This window comes from Phaseolus vulgaris, chromosome 9 (assembly GCF_000499845.2).
Source record: "Phaseolus vulgaris cultivar G19833 chromosome 9, P. vulgaris v2.0, whole genome shotgun sequence".
In the NCBI taxonomy this organism is placed as follows: Eukaryota; Viridiplantae; Streptophyta; class Magnoliopsida; order Fabales; family Fabaceae; genus Phaseolus; species Phaseolus vulgaris.
This window is the reverse complement of record NC_023751.2, coordinates 27443796-27471182: the sequence shown is the minus strand read 5'-3', so window position 1 is coordinate 27471182 and position 27387 is coordinate 27443796. Positions and strand designations below refer to the sequence as shown.

The following is a 27387-nucleotide window of genomic DNA, read 5'->3' as shown; positions in this document are numbered from 1 at the left end:
AATATAATCCATACCAAAATATTTCTGTTACATTTTTGTATAAGATGTTTGTTTTGTTTACTTGTTATGAATACAAAGCTTTATGTTTTTTATTAAAACATATTTTGAACTTATTATTAATAAAAAATACTATTAGTAGTAACATTATTAATATTAATAAATAATTTATTAATTTAGCATATGTATATGTTAATATATATATATATATATATATATTTATATATATATATATATATATTTATATATATATGAATATATTAATAAAATAATTTTTATTGTTATTTTACCATCAATAATAATTACTAATATATTTCTATATAAGTATATCATTAATTAATAATTTATTAGTATTAATTTTTTAATAAATATAAGCTGATACTTGTAAGCTATGAGGCTCGAACATTTGCCGTATCCGTGTCGGACACACGTATCGGTGTCGACACTCGTATGATACTTATCGGTGAAGTGTTCAATTCAAAAAATATTTGTTGGATTTTTGAAAATTCTAGCACAGTTCTAACACAATTTTAAAAGGTATAAATACAATAATTTTCTAAAAACTCAACTTTATTGTATAAATTTTTATTATGATTATAAAAATAAGGAACAAATTCTTTTGAACCAGTCATGAAAAATATCTTCCTGCTTCCAAGAGAACCTGGAACATACTTTTGCACTTAAATATTTTTTTTCAATTTATATAATTTAAAATAATATAATATATAGATTTGTGTTCTCGTATCCTACCTTTTAGAAATTATACGTATCTTTGTGTATGTATCCGCGTCGTGTTAGTGTTCGTATCTGTATCTGTGTTACATAGCTTGTAAGCCTCACGACGTTAACATGATTGAGGTTGATATTTATATATTTTAGTCACTAAAATTAATATTTATATTAACTTTTTAAAACTAATTTTTAATAAATTTAATCTTAGTCAATATTTTTATGTTTAAGTAGCATACTAATTTATATTTATTAAATTATGGACACCAAATATAATTTTATTAATACATTTTATAACTGTTATTGTATTATTAAGATTTTGTTTTTACTTGTTATAAAAATGAAGCTTTATCCTTTTAATTAAAATGCCTTTTGACCTAACAATAATATTAATAAACTATTAGTATATTAATAAATAAATTATTAATTTAATAATTATAAATGAGTATATATATATACTATATATATAAACACATCTTTATGAATTGGGGTCGATTTATATTTATTAGTGAATTAATACTAATAATATTCATAAATATTTTTACATCAATATATATATGTATATATAATAAATTATTAATTTATTATTATTAATAATTATTCATATATTTCTATATAAATGTTACTATTTTATATTACAAATTTATCAACAAATATGAATGAGACTATTGTATTTGTTTCTGATTATAATGATGTTTAGGATTATTTGAACTTAGATATTAAAACTTATATTTATATTGAGTATTTTGTTTTAATTAAGTTTTAATGCATTTAATCATATCCAATTATATATATACATAAATAAATAAGTACACTCATCTGATATTTATAAAAATTATTAATATTATATTATCTTAGGAATATATTTATATAGAAATATATACTATTATAGATATTATTATTTGCTCAAAATTTCTTTTATTAACTATTAAATAACGAAAATAATATATTACAAGTTACATCTTTCTTTACATAATTACAATGAGTGTTAAGAGTGACATGGTGAGTAAAGAATAGTAAAAACTGATAATAGTAAACATGAATGAATAAAATAATATGATAGAATACAAGTATTATTATTATTATTAATAACTGAATCTCAATAATAATAATAATAATTGCAAAAGCTTCAACAACAATAAAGTAGTAATTAACATAATAAACTAAAATTATATTAATAATTACTATGAAGAAGATGATAATAGTGATATGAAATAAATATATAAAATTCAATTCTTTTTTTTATAAAAATGTTTTGTGTTAGATATTACTATGCAACTTGACATCTCAATCAGGCTCACACCTCAAATAACAACAATCATCTGCCATCACATGAGACAAATATTATTAAAAAAGAAAAAAGAAAGAAAATACAAAAATATGGGAGATTAGACCAAAACTCATATGCTAACAAAAACGATATATATGTATATGGTGTAACTATTCTATTTAAGTTTACAAATAAAATTTATTAAATATTTATATAATTATATTTAAATGAGAATCTTATCTTTCTCTTTAGCCTTGTATTTTTCAGTACATTTAACTTAATAACATTTGTGTAATTTGACATTTTTTTAGTTATGAAAGTTATTTTCAATTAATCAAATATATAATCCATAACGTAAAGTAATGCATGAATAATTAGAAATGATGAAAGTTCGTGATTATTATTGTCGATTGATGGTGACTATGATATTTTCGTGACTTTAAACAACTATAAAGTAATGATGATTGACAAAAAATATTGTTATATTTGACCTATGACTATGGTTGAATATTAATTGTCATCGTATATTGGTTTATTATTACTGCATTTTGTTCCTCTCACCATATTGTTTAGTTCATCGACATCATTCGTTATTTCTTAATTAATCACTGTGGTTTTGTTTATGATTGCTCTTCACATGTTAGTTCTTCTTCTCCTCTTACTTTCTTTTAAATAATTTTTGCATGGTGTGATTATTTTCAATTGTTTGTTGGGTTCAAATTACATTTGTCTATATTGTGATTATTATACAAGTAAATGTTTTGAACACATTGGTATTGAATCCGTGAGTGTTTGACCTCGCACTATTAGATATATAACAATTAGTAACATTAAAAGATGTTACTAAATCAAAGAAAATGTCACTAATATGATTTAGTAGCATTTCATCTAATGTAACTAATAGTCAATATTTTTAAAGATTTTTAAGTAACATTTTTACATATTAAAAGAGACAATTATAAAATTGTAACTAAATATTTTTAATAATATTTATTTAATAAAAAAACAATATTTTAAAAATGTTACTAAATCATTACATGTTTTTTTAATAAAAAGTAACACTATAAAAATGTTACTACAAATTTTACATAATTTTTTTAATATAGAGGTGACATTTTAAAAAATGTTACTAATCTTTTTAGTAATTTTTTTTAAAAGTAATAGTATAAAAATATTACTAATTATTTCTAGTAATTTTTTAATAAAGAAGTGACATTTTAAAAATGTTACTAAATTTTTTAGTAATATTTTTTAATAAAAAAACAACATTAGAAAATGTTATTAAAAACTTTTAATAACTTTTTTAATAAAGAAGTAACATTTTAGTAATTTCTTTTAATAAAGGAGTAACATTTTAAAAATGATATTAAATCGTTTTAGTAATATTATTTAAAAAGAGAGTAACATTATAGAAATGTTACTAAAAATCTGTAATAGCATTTTTTTAATAAAAAAGTGACATTTAAAAAATGTTACTAAATCTTTTAGTGATATTTTTTTATAAAAAATAATATTATAAAAATGTTATTAATTTTTTTTTAATAAATTGTTTGATTAGAAAATTATACATATTACTTAGGATTGGATTGTAACATATCGAATTTAATAATTTATGTTTGGATGCTTTTATTCTATAAGCAAACTAGTAATAAAAATCTCTCAACACAAACGCTAATAGTATTTTAATGGATTTTTAATGTTTGAAAGTGAATTTAGACATGCCTTGTCAATAAATTGTCACTTTTATTTACCATGTAGCATACATAAGATTCCTAGCATGTACTACAACTACAGTTTCACAATCAGTTCATGTATCATGGGAATGACATTGGCAGTCATTCACTGTAATTCCAATGATCATTTCCTTGCCAATGAAATCCTTCAATGCTTTTTTGTGCTCTTCAGCCTTCGCTTTAGTTTCCCCCACCCTAGTGATGAATTTCCAGTATAGAGCCATAAAGTCCCAAACAAGCTAGAGGCAGCAAGCCCTTCCCAACATGTTTTAAATAGTAGTAGGGCAAATTCTCCCTACATCAGATTATTTTGGACTGCACCCAATATACGCAAAGGAAATATCAAAATACCCTTAATGAAATGAAAATTAGGGTTTAGGTAAAATGTGCACCCAACCCAACAATGCACCCTTCATTTTTTGTGGTCACTGTGAGGCAACGCGCAAAAGTTTGGAAACTTAAACAAAGAATAAAGATTGCATAACCCTTTTGAATTTACAATAAACTTTGATCTTCAAAATGTGATTATGATATGCATACTTAAAATAAACATCCATCTTCATATATGATTTGATGTGTTCAACATCTATTGGTGCCTTCATCCGCATTGTGTTCTTTGCTTTTCTTACTATGCTTGGGAACTAAAGTGCCTCTGCGGCGCTGCCTCACAGTGACCACAGAAGAATTTAGAGTGCACTGCTGGGTTGGGTACACATTTTACCTAAACCCTAATTTTTATTTCATTAATGGTATTTTGATAGTTTCCTTTGCGTATATTTTGTGCAGTCCAAAATGATCTGGTGCATGGAGAATCTGCCCAGTAGTAGTCTTCTCTTTCCAACCCAATATAAATGTACATAAAAAACTTATAAACATACATTTTTTTATGACAAGGAAAAATTGATAGTATATAAAAAACAATTCACCCCTATCACCCACAAGCCTGTACATGGAAAAATTGTCACAATGGAATTAAAGAACCATTATTTGCAATTGAAAAAAAACCCAAAGTGGAAACCCAGACACACTCTCCATTTATTTTCAAAATAACAAGTATTATACAATTCAACATATGCCAATTCAAAAATACACTAATCTAAGGGTTCAAATGTGAAAAATTAAAACAAAGTGAAAATGAAAACAAGAACAAATTGAAGCATGAGATACTTGCGTTTGAAAAATTGTCACTAACAAAATGCGAGACGCAAGCATGAGATAGAAAACGTATGAAAGAGTGATAAAATCTTACCTCCGTTTGAGCGAGAGAACGAGATAGTGAGACACACGTAGCAGTAGCAGTAGCAATGATAATGACAGTCACACACGCACATAGCAGTAGCCGTTTGACCGAGCGAGTGAGCAAGACGGAGACGAAGCACGGAGAAGAGAATGAAACGTGAGGAAGAGGAACAACACAGTGAGAGTGAGGAAGAGGAACATGATAGATTGAGATTGAGAGAGTAAGGAATGAGAGCGAAACAACGAGAGTCAGAGATGGATTTAGAAAAAACAAGATTGAAATTGAGAAAGGAAAACGAGGGTGAGAGAGTGAGTTGGAACTATGAGAATAATTTTTATGAATTTACGGTTATGTATAATATTTAAAAAATTTATTAATTTAAAAAATTTAAAAGATGATACTAATTTAAATTTACTAATTATAATATTTATTTATAAAATGTTATTGTTTATTTTGTTTATAGTGATATTTATATAGAAATTGTTACTATAGTAATTAAAATATATGTTTATTTAATTTATAGTGAAATTTCTATAGTAGTTAAAATTGATATATTGTAACATTTTAAATAAATGTAACTATGAAAATGTTACTATAGATAGAAAATGGTGTAGTGTTGAAAACATGTTTTTTGGAAGCTTATATTTTAGTTATGCTATCAAAATTTTGAAAAATACGTAAAAGATTGTATATAATATAATTAATTGTAGATTGATTTGTTGAATGCATAAATTTAGTTTGTTTTATTTGACATTGAAATTACATTATTGTTGCATTGAGTGAACTTTTGTTTCCCATTTTAGATTCAATATAAAAATTACATACCACCTTTAATTTGAACAATTACTATGATTTCTCTTATATAAAAACAAAAGGAGGCATACTAATAATCATGTATTGAATCTTAAATTGTCTAGTTGGACAATTTGGAAAGATTAATCACTATGTAATAGTTTATTATTACATGTATTTTAATCTACGTTTCACATATTTCATGAAATTTGGTTCATTGCATTTTATGTTTCCATTTGAGTGCATATTTGATTCTAGTTAAGGATCACTTTCATTTTGTGTAACATGAAAAACCAATGTGAAATTTTGTGACATATAAGAAATATTTGTTCTCACAATGTTGGATTTCCTTACACATGTCCTTATTGGTTTTCGAATTCTTGGCTTTCGACTTCTTGGCTTCTTGGTTATTTGGATCTTCGTCTTCACATTCAAGCAAAGTATTTTGCATAAGCGCATGTATATGAAAATATGTCTAGTAATGTAAAAACTCCTTTGTATCCTGAATCCACTAAGTTCACACGGTAGTCAACAATGTTAAGGTTGACGAATTTGAAGACAATTAATGGACTTCCAAAAGAAAATACCTAATTGTAATTATGAGGCCAAAAAGATACCAATGAGTATGAAGTATAAAAATATATATTCATGTCCTAATGATTGCATATTATATAGAAAAAATAATTAAATGGTTGAAAAGATTTCCGAAGTATGGGTTATCACATTACAAGTTGAAAGACAGAGATGAAAATAGTAGCCATGAGATGACAAATGATGGACCCTATGAAGGTTATGTGGTACATTTCTTAACATTAATTGAAAGATGAAGAACAATGTAAATGCATTTTGGATTTGATTGAGATGAAGATACGAGAGGAGTTGAAACCAATGAAGATAAATAAACGTGCATTTTGGCCCTAACATGTTACATTATGTTCAAACAAAAAAAAGTTTTTACCAATAAAAAAGGTGTGAAGGTATCACAAGGATATTCGTTAAATATTAAGAGTCTAGTATCTATGTACGATTTGAAGCTAGTTGGCCTAAAGTCTCATGATTGTCACATATTAATGCAATAATTGCTTCCCGTGACTATTTTTGGAATCTTACCAAAAAATGTTAGACATACAATAATTCGTTTGTGTTCATTCTTCTTTTCAACTTGTAATAAAGTTATTGACCCTCTAACGCTAGATGAACTTCAAGATGATATTATTGTTATCTTATGTCAATTGAAGATATTTTTTCCTTCATTCTTTTTTGACATCATGGTGCATTTACATGTTCATCTAGTAAGATAAATCAGGTTGTGTGGACTAGTCTACTTAAGATGGATGTATCCTATTGAGTGTTATATAATTTTTTTGAAAGGGTATGTTAAAAATAAATATCATCCAAAAGCTTCCATGATTGAAGGGTATATAATAGAAGAAAGTATTGAGTTTTGTTTAAAGTACACGTTGAAAGCGAATCTTATAGGACTTCCACCCAAACCACGACACAATAAGTGTTTTATAAGTAAGTGTTGATAAGGTGTGCATGGTAACCAAATCTTGTTCAGAAATGTTGGAAGCACTGTTGTATATACTAAATAACATAAACGAGGTTAAACCTTACTTATCTGCTCACAAAGCGATTACGAAGGAGAATAATCCAAGACAACCAAAGAAATGGTGATGATGGAGCACAATAGGACTTTCATGCCTTAGTTTAAAGCTAAGGTCTTGAAAGATTCAACACCCTCTTAATCATTAATATGGTTGAAAAATAGACGCAAGTTTGATGTTCTTTGTTGTACTGGTTATGATATCAATACTTTTTCATTATATAAGAAGTCTTTGGATGAAAAATTACAATACAAAATAGTGGAAATTGTTGTTTATTTTGTAGTAACATTGTTGGAAATAGAGTCCTCAAAGAAAGAAGTAGCTTGTATCTACCGATAATCCTATGGCCATACTGTTAGAAGTTGCTATGGCCATATGTACAAATCCAATTAAGATTTCGTGGGACACTATTATTTTTTCTAGGGACCGTGACATACCATTATATATACATATGTCAGATGTGTTAGAGGGTGTGACATGCAACCAAGAGCTTAACATATCAATCATTCAATTATGGATGATGTAAGTCTCGTAAATTTAATTTTGATTTTTATAATTAATTCATTGATTAAACTTAAATGATTATACTTGTAGTTATATGTTTGGAATGTGTATTAATGAAAGAAAACATGATGTGTATGGATTTATGGACCCCTAACTCATTAATCCATTAGGAAACGAAAATTTCAAACTCAAACATACATCACCAACTACTTGGTTACACGGAAAACATAAATATTTTGCATCATATATTAATGAGTAAATGCAGATTTTAAGTCATCAATTATAGTCCATCATTTATAGTTATAACAATGTTTATTTTCAATGTAAGGCTCATTAATAATTACTTGTGATATCCCTAATCGATCATACTATTGCATGATTTTGCTCATTGCATAAGAACCCCCCACATATCTCAAACAAATAGTGGATTGATAGTTAACATCAATTTACATGTACATTACTTAAGCGTTCCCTACCTAGTTTTTTTTATTAGTTTATAATTTGGATATAACATTTTGAAGGGCAAACCAAATGCAAGGTCCCAAAATTGACGTGATTGCATCTCAAGTCTATTATTAATTTCATTAAATACACATTGTTTGCTTGTGAATTAAATATCATAATTAAGCTGCTATTGAACCATAGTGTAACAAACAAATTAGAGAATACGAGTGTGACCACTATATAATACAATGATGACAATCATTCTACGAGTTGGTTTTGAAAAAGATTGAGAATAAATAATCATGTTTAACTAATTCATTATGAAACAAACTGTCTAGTTTTGAAAGTAATTTAAACTTATTAAGTGTTGTAGTATTTCATAAATGCATAATCATTAAAAATTATATAATAACTTAAAATTATAACTAATATCTTAAAAATATTTAAATAGTTGTTTAACTTTAGTATTTGAATAAATAATATATAATTTAAATTTATATGTCATAACAATTATAAGTATAAATATAAATATAAACATAAATACATGCAAGACAAAATGTCTGATAAAAACAAGATGAATTATTTATATATATATATTAATATTATAAAATATAGAATTATACGTTATTTACGTAGTTATTTTTGAAAATGATATAATTTTTGAAAATTAACATTATAATTTAAATTTAAATATGTTGAAAAAATATCTGATTCTTTGTTGAGATTCGACCCCTAGACATGGTTGTTGAGAGAGGTGTGTTGTGTTGTAAATAAACCTAATCATTCAAAAAGAAACATAAATTTAAAATTTAAAACTTACTTAAATACAACAGCCTCTACTTTGCTGTACACATATATATATAAGGAAGAAAGAGAGGATGTGGGGTAGCCTGGCGGATTCCCGCTTTTTAAACACCATCATCCCGCCGTCCCAACATCACCGCTTCTCTCTCCACAGTCTACCCTAACCCATCCACTCTGGTCGATGCCCCCTGCACTTCCATGTCTTCCTCCTCAACCCACCACACCTATAGCCGCAAGCAGAAATCACTCGGCTTATTGTGCACCAAGTCCCTCTCTCTCTCCCTCTCTCTCTCATCGCTTTTATCCAATTCAATTTCATCGTTTAGTCCTCACTCGCTTCTTGATCTTGCAGTTTTCTGCGCCTCTACAACAGAGAAGGCGTTCGCTTGATTGGTCTCGATGACGCTGCCTCGCGATTAGGAGTTGAAAGACGCCGGATCTACGACATCGTCAACGTCCTGGAGAGCGTCGGGGTTTGTATTCGATCGCCCACAACCTTTTCTACTTGCTTTATGTTTTCTCTTTTTTTTTTAAATTTTTTATTTTTACATTTCAGGTGCTGGCCAGAAAAGCTAAGAATCAGTATACCTGGAAAGGCTTTTCTGCAATTCCCGAGGCTTTGCAAGAACTTAAGGTTTTTCTTCTTCCAAAATTAAGTCGCTGTGTTAGACTGTTGGTGTTTAAGATTTGATGTTTATTTTAGATTTTTGTAGGAAGATGGTTTGAAAGAGAACCCTGGGTCTTTTGATGACTCCAATGACAGCGCGAAAGTGAGATAATTGCGTTTAGTGCTTTCGTTTTACAGTTTTATTTCGTAGTTTTGTCGGTTAATGATTATTTTAGTGTTGAACAAATTGTTGTTGTTGGTTTAGGTGTCTGATGATGAGGATGAGGAGGAAACTTCTCCCAATGTCAATACTGAAAGTCAGAATGACAAAGAAATTACTGATTCCGCCGCTCTTGCCCTATCTTCTAAGAATGGTATTTTCAATTTTTTTTTGTTTTGCTTTGGAACGGTTTGCTGATTTAAAAATCATTGGCTGGGTTGATTTTTACATTTCAGTTCAATAAATATGTCATATGTTATAAATTTTCGTTTGCCATTGTGAATGAATGTTGTTGTGAAAAAGAAGAAGTCTGTGGCATGTTCTCTCTAGAAGTGGATGCTCCAAGGTTTAATAAGGAACTGCACCCTGTTCACCCTGTTCACTTAGTAATCCCACCATATGTACCGTCGGCGTAGAAATACTCAAATTGTGTTTTTAGAAGAAAAATAACGAATAGGTATTGAACAGAGGATAGGTGATTATTTCGTGACGTGTGACCTGGGAGCTGAAGAGATTTCTTAACATTATTGTTGATTATTAATAAGGTTTTTTTCTTGCAAATAAGAAGAATTGCCAAAAGTTTTTAATGCACTGCCTCATTTTTATGAACAGAAATGGATTCCACGGTCGAATCGTGCGTGTTTGGTTTCATGTTGATTTCTTGAGAATCACATTAATCAGTTAATGTGATTTTAGGTACATGTTTACATGTTTAGTTTCACATTAAAGATTTAATTGAGTTTAAAATTATTTCTGAGTTGAATCAACTTGAAGTAGTTTTTGTGTTTGATAAAAAAAATTACATTGAATTTTATTACCAGCTTTTTGAATAAAAATATCCAAGCATAAATCATACTACTTTGATATTAATTTTAACCAAAATAGTTTCATTCAAATTAATTTTGCCAACATTTTCTCAAATTAAACGCAAATCATCACTAAATTAGAGACTAGGTTATTTTGGCGCTATTTTATTTGTTGTTGGCAAGGATGCTTTACCATTTGTAATACAGCTTCAATCTTTAGGATAATCTGAAGACTTTAAACGGGTGTGGTTTGGTTAAGCAATTTAGAGAGTATGTTATTAGTATTTATTTTCTTTGAAATATGAAACCTAAAGGCGGTTGTGGTATTTACAAATGCAGAAAACAGAAGGGAAAAGTCTCTGGCATTGCTTACTCAGAATTTTGTCAAGCTTTTTATCTGCTCTAGTGTGAGTGTTGCCTATTTATCGAATGTTTCTCGGTTATTCAAATTGCTAACGTGTTAATATATGTTGACATTTTCTAACAACATACTTTTCAGATTGAAATGATCTCCCTTGACGAAGCTGCAAAGTTGTTGCTTGGAAATGCTAATACATCAATAATGAGGAGTAAGTGATACTAAACTCTAGTATGCCTAGGTAAATAGCTTAATTAAGCACTCAGAACAAAGTGCTTATAATACAGGTATTATTGTATAAACGATTTTAATATATAGGAGGGCTATCAATACATACTTTCTAATACATTCTATTATTGGTTAAATTTTATTCGAACTACAAAACATGTGAGAGACTTGTTAAAAAAAAGTGAGACCAAATTTAGTGATGTTTAAGAAGTTTTAGTTAACAGTGAAGAGCGTGTTTAGATCTGCGTGTTAGGGAATGGTGCTAGTATTTTTCTTTTATATGGATAGGAAGTCATTTTCAGAAGTTATTTGAAAAATTTATTAAAATATCTTAAAGACTGGTCATGGACAAAACATAAGTTAATCTTATAACTTTTCTACAGTTATAAGAATCTTAGATTAATAATTTATACAATTCAATTGTATTATAATATGAATGAATCTCTTAAGTTAAAATGTCTTAAAGACTGTTCATGGACAAATCATAAGTTAATCTTATAACTTTTCTACAGTTATAAGAATCTTAGATTAATAATTGATACAATTTAATTGTATCATAAAATGAATGAATCTCTTAAGTTAATATATTCGATACGATTTAACAATTTATATAATTTTTTTCCTATTTTCAGGAAAAATATTAAAAAGTTATGTGAGTTTAAATTTTTAAATGAAAAGGAATTGAAAGAACACTTGTAAACTTATCTTATTTGGTTATTTCAGTACTTTATTAGCCACTCACTCATTCAATGCAAGTAATCCATAGAGTTATTTAATTGTTTTGTTTCCATTATTCTAGACTAAGGATTTCATAAACTCAGATATAACCAATAGTTTTATTTTATGACTTTCCAATTAAAATATTTCTATAGAAAAATTTGTTACTAGTAATTTATGTGCTTGTGTACATATCTATGTATGTCTAAATAATCTATAGATGGATACAGATAGATAGGATAAAACTAAATTTATTGATCATTACAATTCAATTAAGATATGGTATATAAGTATATTTCTTTGATTTTAGAAGAAAAAGATTTTGAAACTGGATAGGTTCAAATAAAAGGATTCTGGAGTGTTTAAAATGAAAATTATAATTTTTTGCTTAAGTTGTTCTATTTATTTTTAATTTAAGTTACATTGAAAACTATATATTATCTGTATGATATATTTAAAGTAATATTTCAGTCTTAAAAAAAAAAAAATAGCTTGATGACTCATTATTTGTATCTCGATTTGATTATGTATTCCTCAAACACTTGCATAATTGTCTGTCATAAGATGTAAACTCCTCCATTTACACCCTTATATTCATTATTGATTGACAAAGGAACAATTTAACTTTTTTAGTTTTTACTTGTATGATATTGGCCTTTCAGCAAAAGTCAGACGCCTATATGATATTGCAAATGTGTTATCCTCCATGAACCTAATCGAGAAGGTGATATTCTTCTTCGTTCACTTTAAATTTCCACTTAGAATCTTAGAGAAGGAGTGCTTCATTGTTTATTTTCACCGTTTAAATTTGGCTCTGCTACTTTTTGTATTCAAATGAATTACCGTAAGCTTAAGATGAGTTTGCTATGGATGCAGACCCATACAACAAATACAAGAAAACCAGCATTTAGATGGTTGGGTTGGAGAGGAAAAGCATGGAGTGAATCAGTCGACTTTGCTCACAATTCAAGTGTCAACGAGCTAGGGAAAAGAAAGTTTGGAACTGACATCACAAACGCAAGTTTTAAAAGGAGCAAGACTGATTTGCTCTTGGATGGCCAGACCTGTAAAATGCAAAGTCAACGAGAAAATGTTAGTTACACACAGCCGGAGAAAAGCTACTTAGAAAAAGATGCAAAACAGACTTCAAAGGGCTATCAGTTTGGTCCTTTCGCTCCAGCTTATGTGCCCAAAGTCGGAACCTCTGAAAGTAATAGTGGGAATCAGGTGCATGACTGGGACAGCCTCGCACAGGTTCATCGTCCTCAGTATCAAAACCAAGGTATCTAGGTAATTCCTCCCCTGCTTAATAGATATGGATTTTTGTTTGGTAATATATTTTTATTTCTGCATGAGAACAGTTGTACTAGATGTAAATAATTTATCCTCCATTTGTTAGGGCAAAAAAATCGTAGACTCAGTTATGTGTTTTGTTTGAATTATAACTGCGAATGTGACTTACTAAGTGTAAAGCTGCAATTTATTAGCTAATGTGGAACAAAGATTACAATTTGACTACATTGTTTAATTTCTTCTGAAATCATGTTTTTGTGTTTCTTCGAATGTCATGTAAATTTACTTGCATATTGCAAAATTACAAATCATAATTGCACCCCAACCATGCTTAACCTTCTGAAATGGAAACTAAAATAGTATCTGTTCTTTCGATGTTAAAATTCAAGTTGGTAGGTGGAAATTTAGAATGATTTATATTTAACAAGTTCATTTATTAGCTGTGTTAATTATAAGCCTTTTTGTGGAAAAGAAAGGAAACATTGAATATTTGTTTTAGCTTGCACATGTTTACCTTATAGGCAACCCTATTTATAATTTTTTGTTAGAGGGTCAGCATCATGTGTATGCACGGGTATGTGCTCAACTTGCAAGTTGGTGGGTTGCTGAGTTCCAATAGACTGAATGTGAAGAGCAGGGCTGGTGCTGTGTGATGATAGGAGTTTGATTACTATGGTTCTTCGATGGCCCACCATTGAGATCCTGATATAGCCCTGAATAGTGCTGTCATTAACCAATTGTTTTATGAACCCAAATTATTGGAAATTTAGAATAGGAGGCCCAAAGCTTGTGCAAATTTAAATAGAGTGCGAAGAATGATGAGATGGTAGGAGAGATTTTTTGCACAGTTGGTTACGTGAATATTATTTTGGAGGGCCTTGATAGATTGGGCAGGATGAGTTAGTTACAGTGAATTTTGGAGGGGCATTGATAGATTGAGCTGGGTGCCCAACGATTAAATCAGATATGTGGAGGATGGAAATAAGATATTATCTTTTAAATATTTAGTTTTATTTTAATTTCCTAAATTTTACATAATGGCACAATTAGGTTATTTATTAGGTTTGTTATGCAGGGTTTGCCTTGTATTGAGGTATCAATAAAGAAAGGCCAGTCTTGTTTTTTTATTATCTCTAGTTTTCTTCATAGTTTTGATGGTAAATTCTTAGGAATAGCATAATTAGTATTTTATGTTTCTCGCCTTGTATGATAGATACCTAATTAGTATTTTATAAGGAAGAGAAATTAGCATGCAACTGATTAGGTCTAGTTCATTTCTTTCTAACAATTAATTTGATAAAGCCTACAAATTACACTACAAAAGGTAGTTGTAGTTGAAGAGTCCCAGACCTTGTAAACTATACATTAAAATCTCGTACTCTTAATTTAGCAAGTCCTATAACTTGTAATAAGATTATAACATCTCACCACTAACATTTTCTATCAACTTTATGATCATTCCTAATGATTTACCTTTTTTTAATGTTGTATGGAACGTCCATTGCTGGTATAGTTGTCAAACTAAGACAATATTAATGTTTAGTTTGCAGATGTTTGGTATCATTAAATAGATGTGCACATGGATAAAAAAATTAATCCATATCCTTATCCAATGCATATCAATTAATGATTGATTTTAAGATCAAATATGATTATTTTTTTAAAAACAGGTTTGATTTTAAATTATAATTTAAATTTCTATCAAACCATAAACTAGTTTTAAGAATTGAGTCGAAGATGCCATAAATGAGACAAATAAATATACATTAATAGTGACAGAGTTGAAGATATTTTAACATTGATCAAGTTAAAAATATCTTAAGTGAGATTGAACCAAATATGTTTTAGTTTGGACTGAGTTGAAAATGTGATTGTTGAGTTCTTGATTGTGCCTTTTTTCACAAGTGTTGTTGGATATGACTTGACCAAGTCTAAAGTGAGATGCTTTGTTCGTGGTAAAGTTTAACATATTCATCAAGCCAAGATCAAATTTGATGATGTTCCGGTTGAGGTTGAGATTTTTACATGATCTTGTGGTTGAAGTTAGTCCAAATGTTGCAGGAGACAATTCAATTAAAATAAGTTAAAGTTTTGATGTAAAAGTATAAATCTCTTTGATTTTTTGTAGTATTATCGAAGTGGGTTACAACAATTGGTTGATTTTACTTTCCATTTCAATGTACCGTCATAGCAATTTTATTTTTGATTTTTTTATTTGATGTTTGTGTTTCTTATAATGCAGCTTTGAGAGACTTATTCTCTCACTACATGGATGCATGGAAATCTTGGTACTCTGAAGTTGCTGAGAAAAAGCCAACGAAAACATTATAATTGACATGTCCGAAGGTAGTAAAAGATTGTAGCTTTCTCAAAGTGGAATGGTCATTTAAAGAATCATGTTCTCCATGTATTAAATGACGAAAGTTAGTCAAATTATTGTAGTTTTCTCAAAATGGAATCTATAGAAGAATCCATGCTTTCCGTGTATCAAATACATGTTCAAAGTTATTAATTTTATTCTCAAAAAGAAATGTCCATAAAAGAGTGCATGTTTTCCATTTGTTAGCATGTAGCTTTGCGTGTTGATTTCCTTGCTGTTGCGTGGCATGTTGTTTAAGATCAATTAACAATACTTGTAGACTGTTTATAACATTTATTTTATTTGTTAGAAATTTTAGTCAATAATAACATATAAAGTGAATACCCTTCCATAAAGTATCAGTTTCTAATTTCAATTATTAAATTTAATATTTGCACTTTTGTTACACATTTACTCAAATTAAAATATCCAAACGTAAATTACTATTTTCTTTCACTTTTCTCTCTTTTTCTTTTCTGGTATTGGTTAAATTATATTCACTCATTTTTACTTTGGTTTCCTATTTTCAGACCAAACTGAAACTCAAGTAGAAGTAGCAGCTCAAGCCAAATGCTATGCATCAGCTTAAACTGAATACGTTGAACCAATATACACCTAACCAGTTGCAATAACCCAAACCCAACCCTAATTTTTACGATGGAAGAAAATAAACTACCCTTATAGTTGATACATAAGGAATCCCAAATCTTCTTAGCAATTTTTAACCTCCAGACATTTTTATATTCATTTTGAGACAAAAACACAAATTAGAGTGTACCTCGCCTTGTTGTTCAACTGCATTGCGTTAAACTTTTCTTGCCCCCAACTTACTTCTAGGAAGGGGATCTCAATATCTCCACACGTGATGATATGCCAATATTATATTTCCTTATGTGATGATCTGCCACACCTTTCTATTTTCACTTTTAAACAAAGCACAAACGTACACATCAATCTTTTAAGGAGGTGATCTCGATATCTCCTTGCATGATTTGCCACAACTATAATGTGTGGACTTACCATACACTTCCGTACTATCTCTCCGGTATGAAAAGTCTTCACCAAGAAAGGTTGGAGGCCATGTTAGAGACACTTATTCTGAGGTGTTGCTTGATTCATTGTTGTTGGATCTTTCCTTTGGTAATTATTAGGGTCTCAACCCTTTAGAGATCGAGTTCCGATATGAACTGTGAAAAAATACCAAAGCACAAGAAGGAGCTTGAGTTGTGTTTTAAGACTTTTAATTTTTTTTGCAATGTATCTTTTGATAAAAAGCAATAATCTTAGCGTAACTCACAATCTATAAAAAATATTTTCTAAAGTTTGGTTTGCAAATATCTCATTCTTTTATTAGTGAAATACGATAATATGTAACGAACAAATATAAGGGAAGATAATGATTTACTTTATGATTTTTTTACTAGTTCGTCTGATAACTCAAACTACGTCCAATTATCTATTAACTGATTTAGTGTCACTATGCTGCATACCACTAATGCAAGTTGAAAATCAGGTATTATTTAGAACACAACCCTTCTTAGCTAAAACTCTTGAGTACTATTTGGAATGCAACTACTCCTAGCTAAAAATCGAGTATTATTTGGACTTCAACCATTCCTACCTAATCCAATGAGTATTTTTTGGATAGGAACTACTCCTAGATAAGACAAAGTATTGTTTCAACAACAACCTCTCCTAGGTAACACTAAGCATTGTTTGACACACAACCACTCCTAACTACCAGGAAAAGGTTTGTATAAAGATGTGATCACAAAGCTTTACTCACTAGAGAGGACTAGCGTCTTATAACATACACAATGATATGAACTTTCTTATGGTTTGCTAAATGAACACAACAATGTTTCCTACAAAGATTTTAAGAGCATAGAAAGATTTTAGTAGCATTTTGGCACATCATAATCCTTTCTTCTTAATATTCTTCTTCAATGGATAACTTTATATAGGGTATGGAAAACTTTATATAGGGTTTGGAAGAAGAAGTTGTTGCAAATCCCTTTCTAATTGTTGGTTGGCGAAAATGTACATAAAGGTGCATTAAATGTTGTTCGTGCAACATTAAATTTCAATCTCCTCTTCAAGCAACATCCCGATAGCTGACAATATTTATCAACACTAGGTTAGTGAACATTTTACTCAAAATGAAGTAAAAGTAAAGACCGTAAAGGTAGATATAGTTGGTCTGAGTTAACATAAACTTTTATTAGGATGGTTGTTTAAACATAACAACTTTAGTTGATATCCCAAGTGATCACAATGTTGACGTGTGTTTTATAGATCATCTAGTTAGACAGAAGACAAAGACATTCCCTAGAACATCGAAATAAGCTTTAAGAATATTTTTATTAGGTACAATATAAGCTTAAAGATTATGTGCACTTATTGTCTGTTAGGGATTTAACTTATCAGACGAAGTGAGGACTGCAAAGTGTTGTATTGGTTCAATTTGGGCACAACCTAACCTAATCCCAATCAGACTTGGCCTGACTTGAGCCCAACACAACTAAACTAAACGTGGGGCCATATCAACTCGGCTAGATGTAGGCCCCAATTGACTCAACTTGACATGACCTCAATCCAGTGTGGACCCAATGTCTCAACCCAACACAAGCACAACTCGAATTGTCATGACCTAACTTGGACCCAGTCGAGCTTAGCTCAACTCAGCCCCAATTCAAATGGACTCGGCCAAACCAAGGCCTAGCCCAACTCGATTGAACGTCAACTTGCCTCAACTCGGATCGACTTAGGCCCAGGTCCACTTGAGTCCACCTGCAGTGAGATCGACCCAAGTCAATTTGACTTGGCCTCTACACAATGTGGGCGAACATGTGCCCAACTCGACTTGCGAAGACTTAACTTGAATTATCTTCGTCCCACATAGGCTCGATCACACCAAACTTGACTCGAGATAGGCCTTGTCCAACTTTGCAGAATGCAGTCTCGTTCCAACATGGCTTGAGCTGGCTTTGAGCTCACTTAGCTCAACTTGGGACTGGGCTGATTCGACTCAACATGGGCCTTGACTAACTTAGCTCGACTTGGATCTGTGTCGAATTAGTTCAACTTGGGCTCAGGGGTTGACTCGACTCAACTTTGGCCTAGGGCGACTCAACTTGACGTAGGCCAAGCTGACTCAACTCGACCTAGGCTCGAGCTAACACCATTTGACTTGGGCCCGAGCGTATTTAACTCGACTTGGGTCTGGATGAATCTGCTCAACTTGGGCTACGACTGTCTCAACTCAACCTTGGTTCAGGTTGACTCGGTGCGACATAGGCCTAGGCCTACTCGATTTAATATAGGCCTAGGCCAACTTAGTTTGACATAAGGCCGAAAAACTTGGCTTGACCTGGGTCTGACCAACTGAACTCGATACGAGTCTGGGTCAACTCGACTTGACCTGGGTTGACTCGACTTGAGGTGGGCTCAAGACGAAGACACTTGACCTCAACCTAACTAACTCAGCTTAACCTCAACCCGGACTAACTCAAATCAACCTAGGATCGGGTTGGTTCGTCTCCACTCTATCCCGGGTCGACTAGACTAAACTTGAGCTTGGGCAGACACGACTAGACCTGGACCAGGCCAACTCGACTAGGCTCGATCTAAGTTGACATGGCTTGAACTATGCACGAGTTGACTCAGCTCGACTTGGGCCAATTCCTACTTGGCTTGACCTGGACTCAGGCTTACTCGACTTAACTTGGGCCTAAGCTAACTCGACTTGAACCTAAGTTGACTCGGCTGAACTTGGGCCTGATTCGACCTGGGACGAAGATAATTTTTCTTAACACCGATTGAGCATGACTTAGACTCGACCTAAGCCCAAGATGAGTCGACTCGATCTAGGTCCGACTCGACTTGTCTTGACCTGGGCCTATGACTCAGCTTGACTTAGGTCTGAGCTAACTTTCCTTGAATTGGGTCTAACTTAATATGGTCTTAATTGAGTTAGGGTTAATTTGGTCTTTATCGAGCTAGGATCGATCTGGTCTTGATTGGATTAGGATCGACTTAAACCTAGCCTAACTTCATTAAACGTGGGTTGACCTTGACTTGGATGAACATGGACTTGTCCCAACTAGGCTGAATTTGGACTTGCTTCGACTCAACTTGATTTGGGCTCGTGCCAAGGCGACTTGACTTGGGCTTGAGCCAGATTGACTTGACTTAGGTTTAGGTCGACTCCACTCGACTTGGACTCGGGTTGACTCAACTCAATTTGGACTCAGGTCAACTTGACTCTACCCTGGACTAACTTTGCCTAACCTTGCATGAGCTTGACCTGGTACTACCTTAGTTGGTTATGGCTCGAGCTAACATTTCATAACTTGAAATGACCTAAACGCACATTGATTTTGGATTTTCAAAATCCAAAAAGTTTATTGAATCTATATCGAATCCAAATCCAATTAAATGAATTGGAGTTAACATCCAAAAATTTTGATTTGAATTTTTCAGAAATCTATTTAAATAAACTTAAAAGTAATATAGATTTGAATAATTAATATTGGAATTTTCTCACGCTTATCATATGACCTTTTTGCAGAATAGAATATATACCTCAGTTGATACTTGATATAGTTTCATTTGTTTATTAAAATAGCAACATCAATGTGTGTGTATACAACAATGAATATATTGTTCGGAAAGCAGACAAATTTCTGACAAAATGGATGAAATCCACAGTTTTGATCTGTTTCGAAACTAGATATTAAATTAAACACAAGTTACTGCAAATACAATCTTAAGGAAAATAAAAAGCCAACAATGGGAGACATAGAAGTTCTATAAAAGAATCTCATCTTGAACACCCACATTTAGGGTCTTATGTGGCAGAACAATGCTATTAAAAACCACCACCTCATCCTCAACGGTTACAGATTCACCTGGTCAAAGTAAGGGAACAAGAATTGCACAGTTGGTAATTTAACTTAGCCTTTGCATAGCAATAAATTAACAAAAGATAGAGCCTAAAAAAAAATAAGAGACAAAATGTAGACAAATTTAAGAGAGGTACCAAGTATAGTTACCCCAAGCTTTGCATTGTAATCTCCACTAGCCTGATTTATCATATCCAATTTAGCAACGTATTTATCCCAAGAAAAAGCAAATTGAGTGTAAAGATAGAAAATGAAAATGTAAGCACAAAGATAACATTATTGATAAATCCTTTAGTTGGTGACATCACTCTCAACATGGATAAAAAGGTAAGAGACTGCCAAAGGGAAAATCTATTCCAGTTCAGGACCTATAAATTTACTTCCTCAAGGTTGTTGTACAATAATTAAGAAAGTGATTAAAAGAGAAATATAAACAAAAAGGAATAGAAAAAACTCGTGTGTAATTTTTTAGGAGCTTTTGGTGTTATTGTCTCAAAATTAGAGTTCTATTTACATGCAAAAGAAGTTGAAGTTGTCATTTAAGGTCAGCACTGGCAACAGACAAAATTTAATTTTGATTGAAAAACAACAGGCTGCTAAATTTTGTCAAAATAATTGTATTGAACTAAGCAACCCTTTATTCAGTATTATTCATTATACCAATCTTTTTCACTTGTTGAAATCAAGTGTAAAGCTGGTCAAAGGTATAACTAATGACTAGTTTTCTAAAATGACAATAAAATTGAACTGGAAATTCCTAATGCGATTGATAAAAGTGGATGGATTAAGGATAATTTCCAAGTTTTCAACATGGAATATGACACCCAAAACAAATGTAAAACGGCAGTGACAACAACCCTATATGAATAATAAATGGGATGAATAAACTCCTCCAAACTCAAGATTTTTATCTTCTGATGTCAAAGTAGTAATAACTGTAATGGTTAAATTCATATCATAATCGCATGCTGATAATGCAAATAGTGTAAATATATCTTTGCTGGCAATGACAACAAATTCAACCAAGGATATGTGTTTTTGACTATTTTGAAATTTAAGTCTCCAAGGGTGTTAGGACTATGCATAATGCTATATGATCACTGATACTAAAAAATTCATATGATCAGACTTGAGATGCATAAAATGCTTGAAATACAGTGAATATCTTCTTTCTAGTTAACTAGATAGAACACATCATTATAAGTGTTTCTTAGCAATTTTGAGAGCCATAGATGCGTAGCAGGAAATTTCTAACTTGCCTGGACACGTGTCCATCGTCCAATAGAGGATTTCCATCCAACAATTGCATGACTAACAACAGCATTTTCCTGTAAGGTGAAATATGAAAATATTGAGCTCTAAAAACACTTACAACTCAAACCAATTAACTGTACACCTGCCTTAATCTCTACGTCATCAAGGATGATACAACATTTTAGCCTTGCACCGGCTCCAATACGAGCATTTGCAGATATTGATACACTTGGACCAATCTGTTCAATAAAATTTCCAGAAGTTATATTTCATATCAGTTTGTTTCTTCATGTCATTTAGATGTTCTTCTCTTTTTCTTTTTCCATTTGGGTGGGGGCTACATTATGCTCATTCAATAAAAGTGTGTGATCATGACTCAGATCAAGAGGCCAAAGATATGCAATTTGAAAACTTACCGATAGGCAAATTAAGTCTATCATGCATGAGAAGGAATAATTATATCCTTAAACTGTTAAAAATTTAAAAACCATCATTTCTTTCATGACTGAAACAGAGAAACTGAGAAGATCGTGAAAGCCTCTGGTTGATTAATTATCAAGGAAAAACAAGTGAATCTTCACCTTAGCAGATGGATGCACTTTTGCTGATGGGTGAATATAGACATCACCAGTGATGCTAGCTTTCTTAATACCATCTCCATTTGCTAACAGATGGGGGGATGTGTAACGAAATTGGGCAAGATACAAGCCAGAACATCTTATGGACATTCTGCAAGAATTAAGTCAACACATATGATAATAGCCATGGAGGAAATGATGAATATGTGTAACATTTTTAATTTTTTTTTTTTATCAGCAATAAATAAATATGTGTAACATAATACTTGGGTTTACCCTGGAGTTTTGATTTGTTCCCAAAAGTCATTGGTTTCATAAATATACAACTGTTTCTTCCCCGCAAGAGGTGAAAGGATATCTTGATCCAGTCTGACATAATTTGCTGGAAGAGTCCTGCAGAAGAACTCTTCAGAATCAGATGTTACAGTAAACCTTGTAAGCTGCACACAATATAACTACGGCTTTGAAACAAGAACTTCACATGCAGGAAAAGCAACATGTATCCTAGGTATGCAAACAAGAATTATTAAACCCCCATTTTAATTATTTTTTACAACATTTTTGGTAAGAAGAGCACAAGGTATGGGACTAATCCTCACTAGGGCATTACTGCCCTGGGTAACAAGTTGCTTCTGGTGGGTTTTAAACCCTCTGCATTGCAAGTAAATTTGACCCAAAAGGCACAATACTATTGTGACTGATTAACAATAAAGCATATTATAACTTCACATCAGAACCACCATTTCCCACTAAATATGCAAGCAAGTACTAAATTTCAAGAAATAAGTTCAATGCAATAAACCATATGATGAACTAGGTTAGAAGTTATAACATTCAAAGTTCCCTCTCATACTTGATTTGTTCATATAGGTAGGATTCTACTGGAAATATTTCATTAGATTTAATTTTCACTTTTAACTTTGCCTATATTGGGAGTCAAAGGTGAAAGTAAGCGTGTCCTTAAATGCCTTGTTCTGTGATAAATGACAAGCATAACCAAGTCAACCGACTTTAATCAGCGATTCAACAACTATTTCTCAGCTTCAATAAATGCTACAATTTAATTATATGTAAAAGTAAAGAGTATGCATACACATTATAAAATAAGCAAATAAGAAAAGAACGATATCTGTTTGATAATGTAGATAATTAAATAAGCAAACTGCAGGGATCCTTGACCACAATATAAGTTTCAGCTCATTGCATGAATTTTTCTAGCTGATGTTAAATCTTTTGAATTTTCACAAGTACAAACCTAGGATCTGGCTGCATTGCTTCAAAGCTGGAAACACGTCTTAAGTTAGCTGCAAGTAAAATGAGTTAATATACAGGAGGACAAACTACACTATCTCCAATTCTGTATGGCCAGAACAATAAAATAAAATGAAGAATTTTACATTTTGAAATCAAAGGTGAAGTTTTTTTTATAAATAATCCATGTGGTTCAGCCTAAGATATTTCACTGACCTCTGTCTTTCCGCTGTGTAGAAACACCCTCGATTGCTGTAAAGATATCTGGTGTAAATATGTACACACCACAGTTTATACGATCACTTACCTGCATTCAAGTAAGCTGGCAGTGTAAGAAAGTAAACAAAAGCGAGGAGAAGAAAACTTTCAAATTTTAGTTCAGCAATTCAAGGCATAAGAACATGATGAACATACAAAAGTTTCGGGTTTCTCTGTATAATGCAGTAGTTCATTAGTTGTTGGATCAGCAACTAACTCTCCAAACTCGCTCGCTGACTCTGCAGAAACCTTCAAAAGGAGGAAGAAATAAAAAATATTGGATGCTAATCAACAAAAAATAATGATAAAAATACAGTGTGTGTGTATGTGTATTCTCCAACCTTCACAACTAGTATTGTTCCCATCCCACCATATCGTTTGTGAGCATCTGTAGGCATAGGTGAACGAAAAAGGAACAATTAATTGTTGCCACAGCCACATAACAGTTAAGCTATATCAAGGAAGCTAAAAGTCACTATTCTGCAAAGAAACTAAAGCATCAAACAGTTGCAAGTAGAAGAAAATAGTATATTTCAGAACAGAAATTACCCAGCATTTCGGGCAGTGGAAAACTGCAGCATACATCACAGTTCAGCAAGAAGATATGTGACTGCCATACAACATGACCAACACTATCAAAACGTATAACACAAGCACTAGTGCATAAAACATTACAATAAGTCAAATAGACAAACTTTCTGAACACAGACACATGTAAAATATAATCTAGCATGGGCAAAGTCATAGATAAGATAAGAACCGGATCGTCTTCCATGATCAGATCTCTAAAGTGATAAAGGCCACCAGCCGAACCATGTGGTCTGTCTTCCTTCAAGTATCTAATATTACAGCACAAATGACATAAAAGACCAATCTTGTCTTAAAAAAAATTAAAGGTTACAAGAGATGAATAGAAAGAAAAGAGAACAAACCTAACAGGGACTTTAAGCTCATTTGAAATAGAAGATACATATAAGGCAAATTCACGTTCCTCATAGAAACCAAGCAGATAAATCTGAGCCAAATTAGGAATCTGGGACACAAATAACAGTTAGGTACTTGGAAGATTATACATAAATACAAGATACAACATCATTTATAATTATTATTAGTTTAAAATATTCACAATGGTGTATACCCTTTTACAAGCAGAAATTGGATGATGAACCATTGGTTGTCCTGCTAATGGAAACAGTGGCTTGGGCACGTTGAATGACAATGGCCGGAATCTAGTACCTGTACATGCAAACATAACAAAAGCTATGGAATCATAATCAAGGACAGATAAATGAATCATTCTCCAAAATCACATTAAAATACCAGTTATCATGATTTTAAGTAAATCTTCACAAGTTTAGTTTCAAATTAAGGAATTGATTCAAGGTTCAGAAAGTTGAAACAACTTCCCAAAGGGGTTGCTCAAAACTTTTAACTGAACTGCTGACTTGCTTTTATAGCGAAAACATCCAACATAAATCACTTAACTACAAAATCAATTTGTAATAGCTCGGGCAAACACACATTTAACATAACATGATAAACCAATGTGCGTGGTCTCAACTTAAGAGACTAACAGGAGAAATTAAAATTAGTGAATAGTGAAATGGTGAAGTGGCATTGAGTGAATCAAAATTGTGCTGTGAAAGAATGAAAGGGAATGGAACGGAATACCTTTAGTGGGTCCTCCAACCATGATCACAGCGACGACCCTCTCATTTGCAGTTACCATATTGGCTAACAGAGAAACTTTGATGCCCTGAAACAGTTAAGACGCGAGAGAAGATACAATAAGGTTGAGTTTCAGAGTTCAGAATGGCGTCAGTGATGTCACAGACACAAAGAAAGAGAGAGAGACTGACGAACAAAATATGTGAAACTGCAATGTAGTTTCGGGATTTAGATTAGATGAGGTTGTGTTGGATTTGTTTATCAGATCACGACAAGTTTCGCTGTCGGTACATATGAACACACAACTCGGTAAAATTTTAGACTGTTCGATTTGCATTTTTCATTTTCTGCTCTATTTTTATTTTCAGCGACTTTATTTATTTTTTACAATGTTACAGTCATGCATCTTTACTATAATACTTACAACATTCGATAAAAAATAAATAATCCATTTATATTTAAGACATTTTTGGAAAATGCTAATCATGACATTGATTGAGAAGCTAATAATTAAAAACATTTATATTTTAATGCTCATTAAATAATTGATGAAAAATTTATTTAATATGAGTACAAAACTTCTCACAGCAATGAGGATCATTTTTAATGACATATTTTACCATTTCATAAATTTTATTATTAAACTTTTTGGTGTACTTTACTCTGATAACTTTTAAATTTCATATGTTTTACTGATATATTGAATATGAAACAACTGATATGTCACAGAAAATAAAATAAAAATATAGTTTTATTACAATTTTTTTAAATGATATTATTTTATTTTTTAAAACTATTTTTTCATGGCGCCTGATCAGCAGTAATAAATCAGTAAAAGTATGTAAAAAAATTAAAATAAATAGAAAGTTATACAAAAATTAAGGTAGTAATTTATAAAAATCAAAATAATTAAGTTATAAAATACAGACGTCCTAATAGTTTATTGGAAAATGTTAAATCAAGAAAATAATAGATAAAAATATGTATTATATTAATATTTATATTTTAACAATTATTTATTAAATACTCCTTACTTAATAGTTGTTAGTTTCGTGTTATTAATTTATTATGAAAGCTTTAACTTTGAATTAACACATTATTAGTAGTACGAATATAATTAATGTATCAAATCAATTTAATATAATTAAAAAATATCTTATGAACTTAGTAATAACATTCTAAAATTATATTTTTTTATTGAAAATTAAACATCTTTAAAATGATTTTATAATGAGATAAAATATGATAAGAGAAAGTTAAGTTGATAACATTTATTTTTAAATGATTATTAACTGATTTGTTGATAATAACTAACACAAAATATTTGAGTTATGTTTTGAGTATATCATATACAAATAGGTACACAAGCTCTTAAAGATTGAGATTCAAGTAATTAGTAGTTTGAAAACGCCAACAATTTGATAAAAGACTTTGAATGATCTTTAAGTAATTTATTTGTATAGCTTAGTGTGATGCTCGAACTTGAAGTAACTTAGTGTGAAGCTAATTATATATATCAAGTTCTTTCTATTATAGAACATGTATGTTTGAACTTATGTAATAATTGTCCATTAAATTATCATTTATTAATAATAATGCATAATATATTAGTGAATGATATTGATGAAAGGATTTTTCATATCCCAAAACTATAAGATTTTTGGACTAATAATGTTGTGTTTATCAAATATTGGCATTGAACACTGTATTTCTTATTGAGGTTTTGGACACGTTGTTTCAAATGAAACATTTTTTTCTTTTTCCTA

At 30.9% G+C, this 27387-nt stretch overlaps 2 protein-coding genes across 7 annotated transcripts; one reads left to right on the top strand and one right to left on the bottom strand.

Moving 5' to 3' along the window:
* The first annotated feature begins 9164 nt into the window (after positions 1–9164).
* LOC137821278 (E2F transcription factor-like E2FE) lies at positions 9165–16608 on the top strand. Of its 3 annotated transcripts, none has more exons than XR_011082774.1 (11): positions 9171–9386; positions 9473–9593; positions 9677–9754; positions 9834–9890; positions 9993–10101; positions 11093–11160; positions 11253–11322; positions 12719–12780; positions 12933–13346; positions 15592–15695; positions 16239–16608. XR_011082774.1 is itself a non-coding variant. In XM_068625794.1 (11 exons), the coding sequence occupies exons 1-10, from the start codon at positions 9319–9321 to the stop codon at positions 15678–15680; spliced, it is 1128 nt and encodes a 375-aa protein (XP_068481895.1). In that variant the 5' UTR covers positions 9186–9318; the 3' UTR covers positions 15681–15695; positions 16239–16608. The 3 variants fall into 3 exon arrangements, 2 of the variants coding, with proteins under 2 accessions (XP_068481896.1, XP_068481895.1); XM_068625794.1 differs by having other exon boundaries at positions 9186–9386; positions 12933–13338; XM_068625795.1 differs by lacking the exon at positions 16239–16608 and having other exon boundaries at positions 9165–9386; positions 15592–15891.
* Positions 16609–20297: 3689 nt separating this feature from the next.
* LOC137820814 (uncharacterized) lies at positions 20298–25954 on the bottom strand. 4 transcript variants are annotated; one of them, XM_068625074.1, is made up of 16 exons: positions 25813–25954; positions 25625–25709; positions 25092–25189; positions 24886–24986; positions 24714–24792; positions 24503–24563; positions 24295–24341; positions 24110–24202; positions 23912–24002; positions 23700–23748; positions 22721–22837; positions 22448–22595; positions 22013–22105; positions 21872–21940; positions 20750–20792; positions 20298–20618 (listed from the first exon to the last, which is right to left on the bottom strand). In XM_068625074.1, exons 2-16 carry the CDS (start codon positions 25680–25682, stop codon positions 20518–20520), a joined length of 1248 nt encoding a protein of 415 aa, XP_068481175.1. In that variant the 5' UTR covers positions 25683–25709; positions 25813–25954; the 3' UTR covers positions 20298–20517. The 4 variants fall into 4 exon arrangements, with proteins under 4 accessions (XP_068481175.1, XP_068481176.1, XP_068481174.1 ...); XM_068625075.1 differs by having other exon boundaries at positions 25817–25917; XM_068625073.1 differs by having other exon boundaries at positions 25625–25889.
* Positions 25955–27387: the final 1433 nt, after the last annotated feature.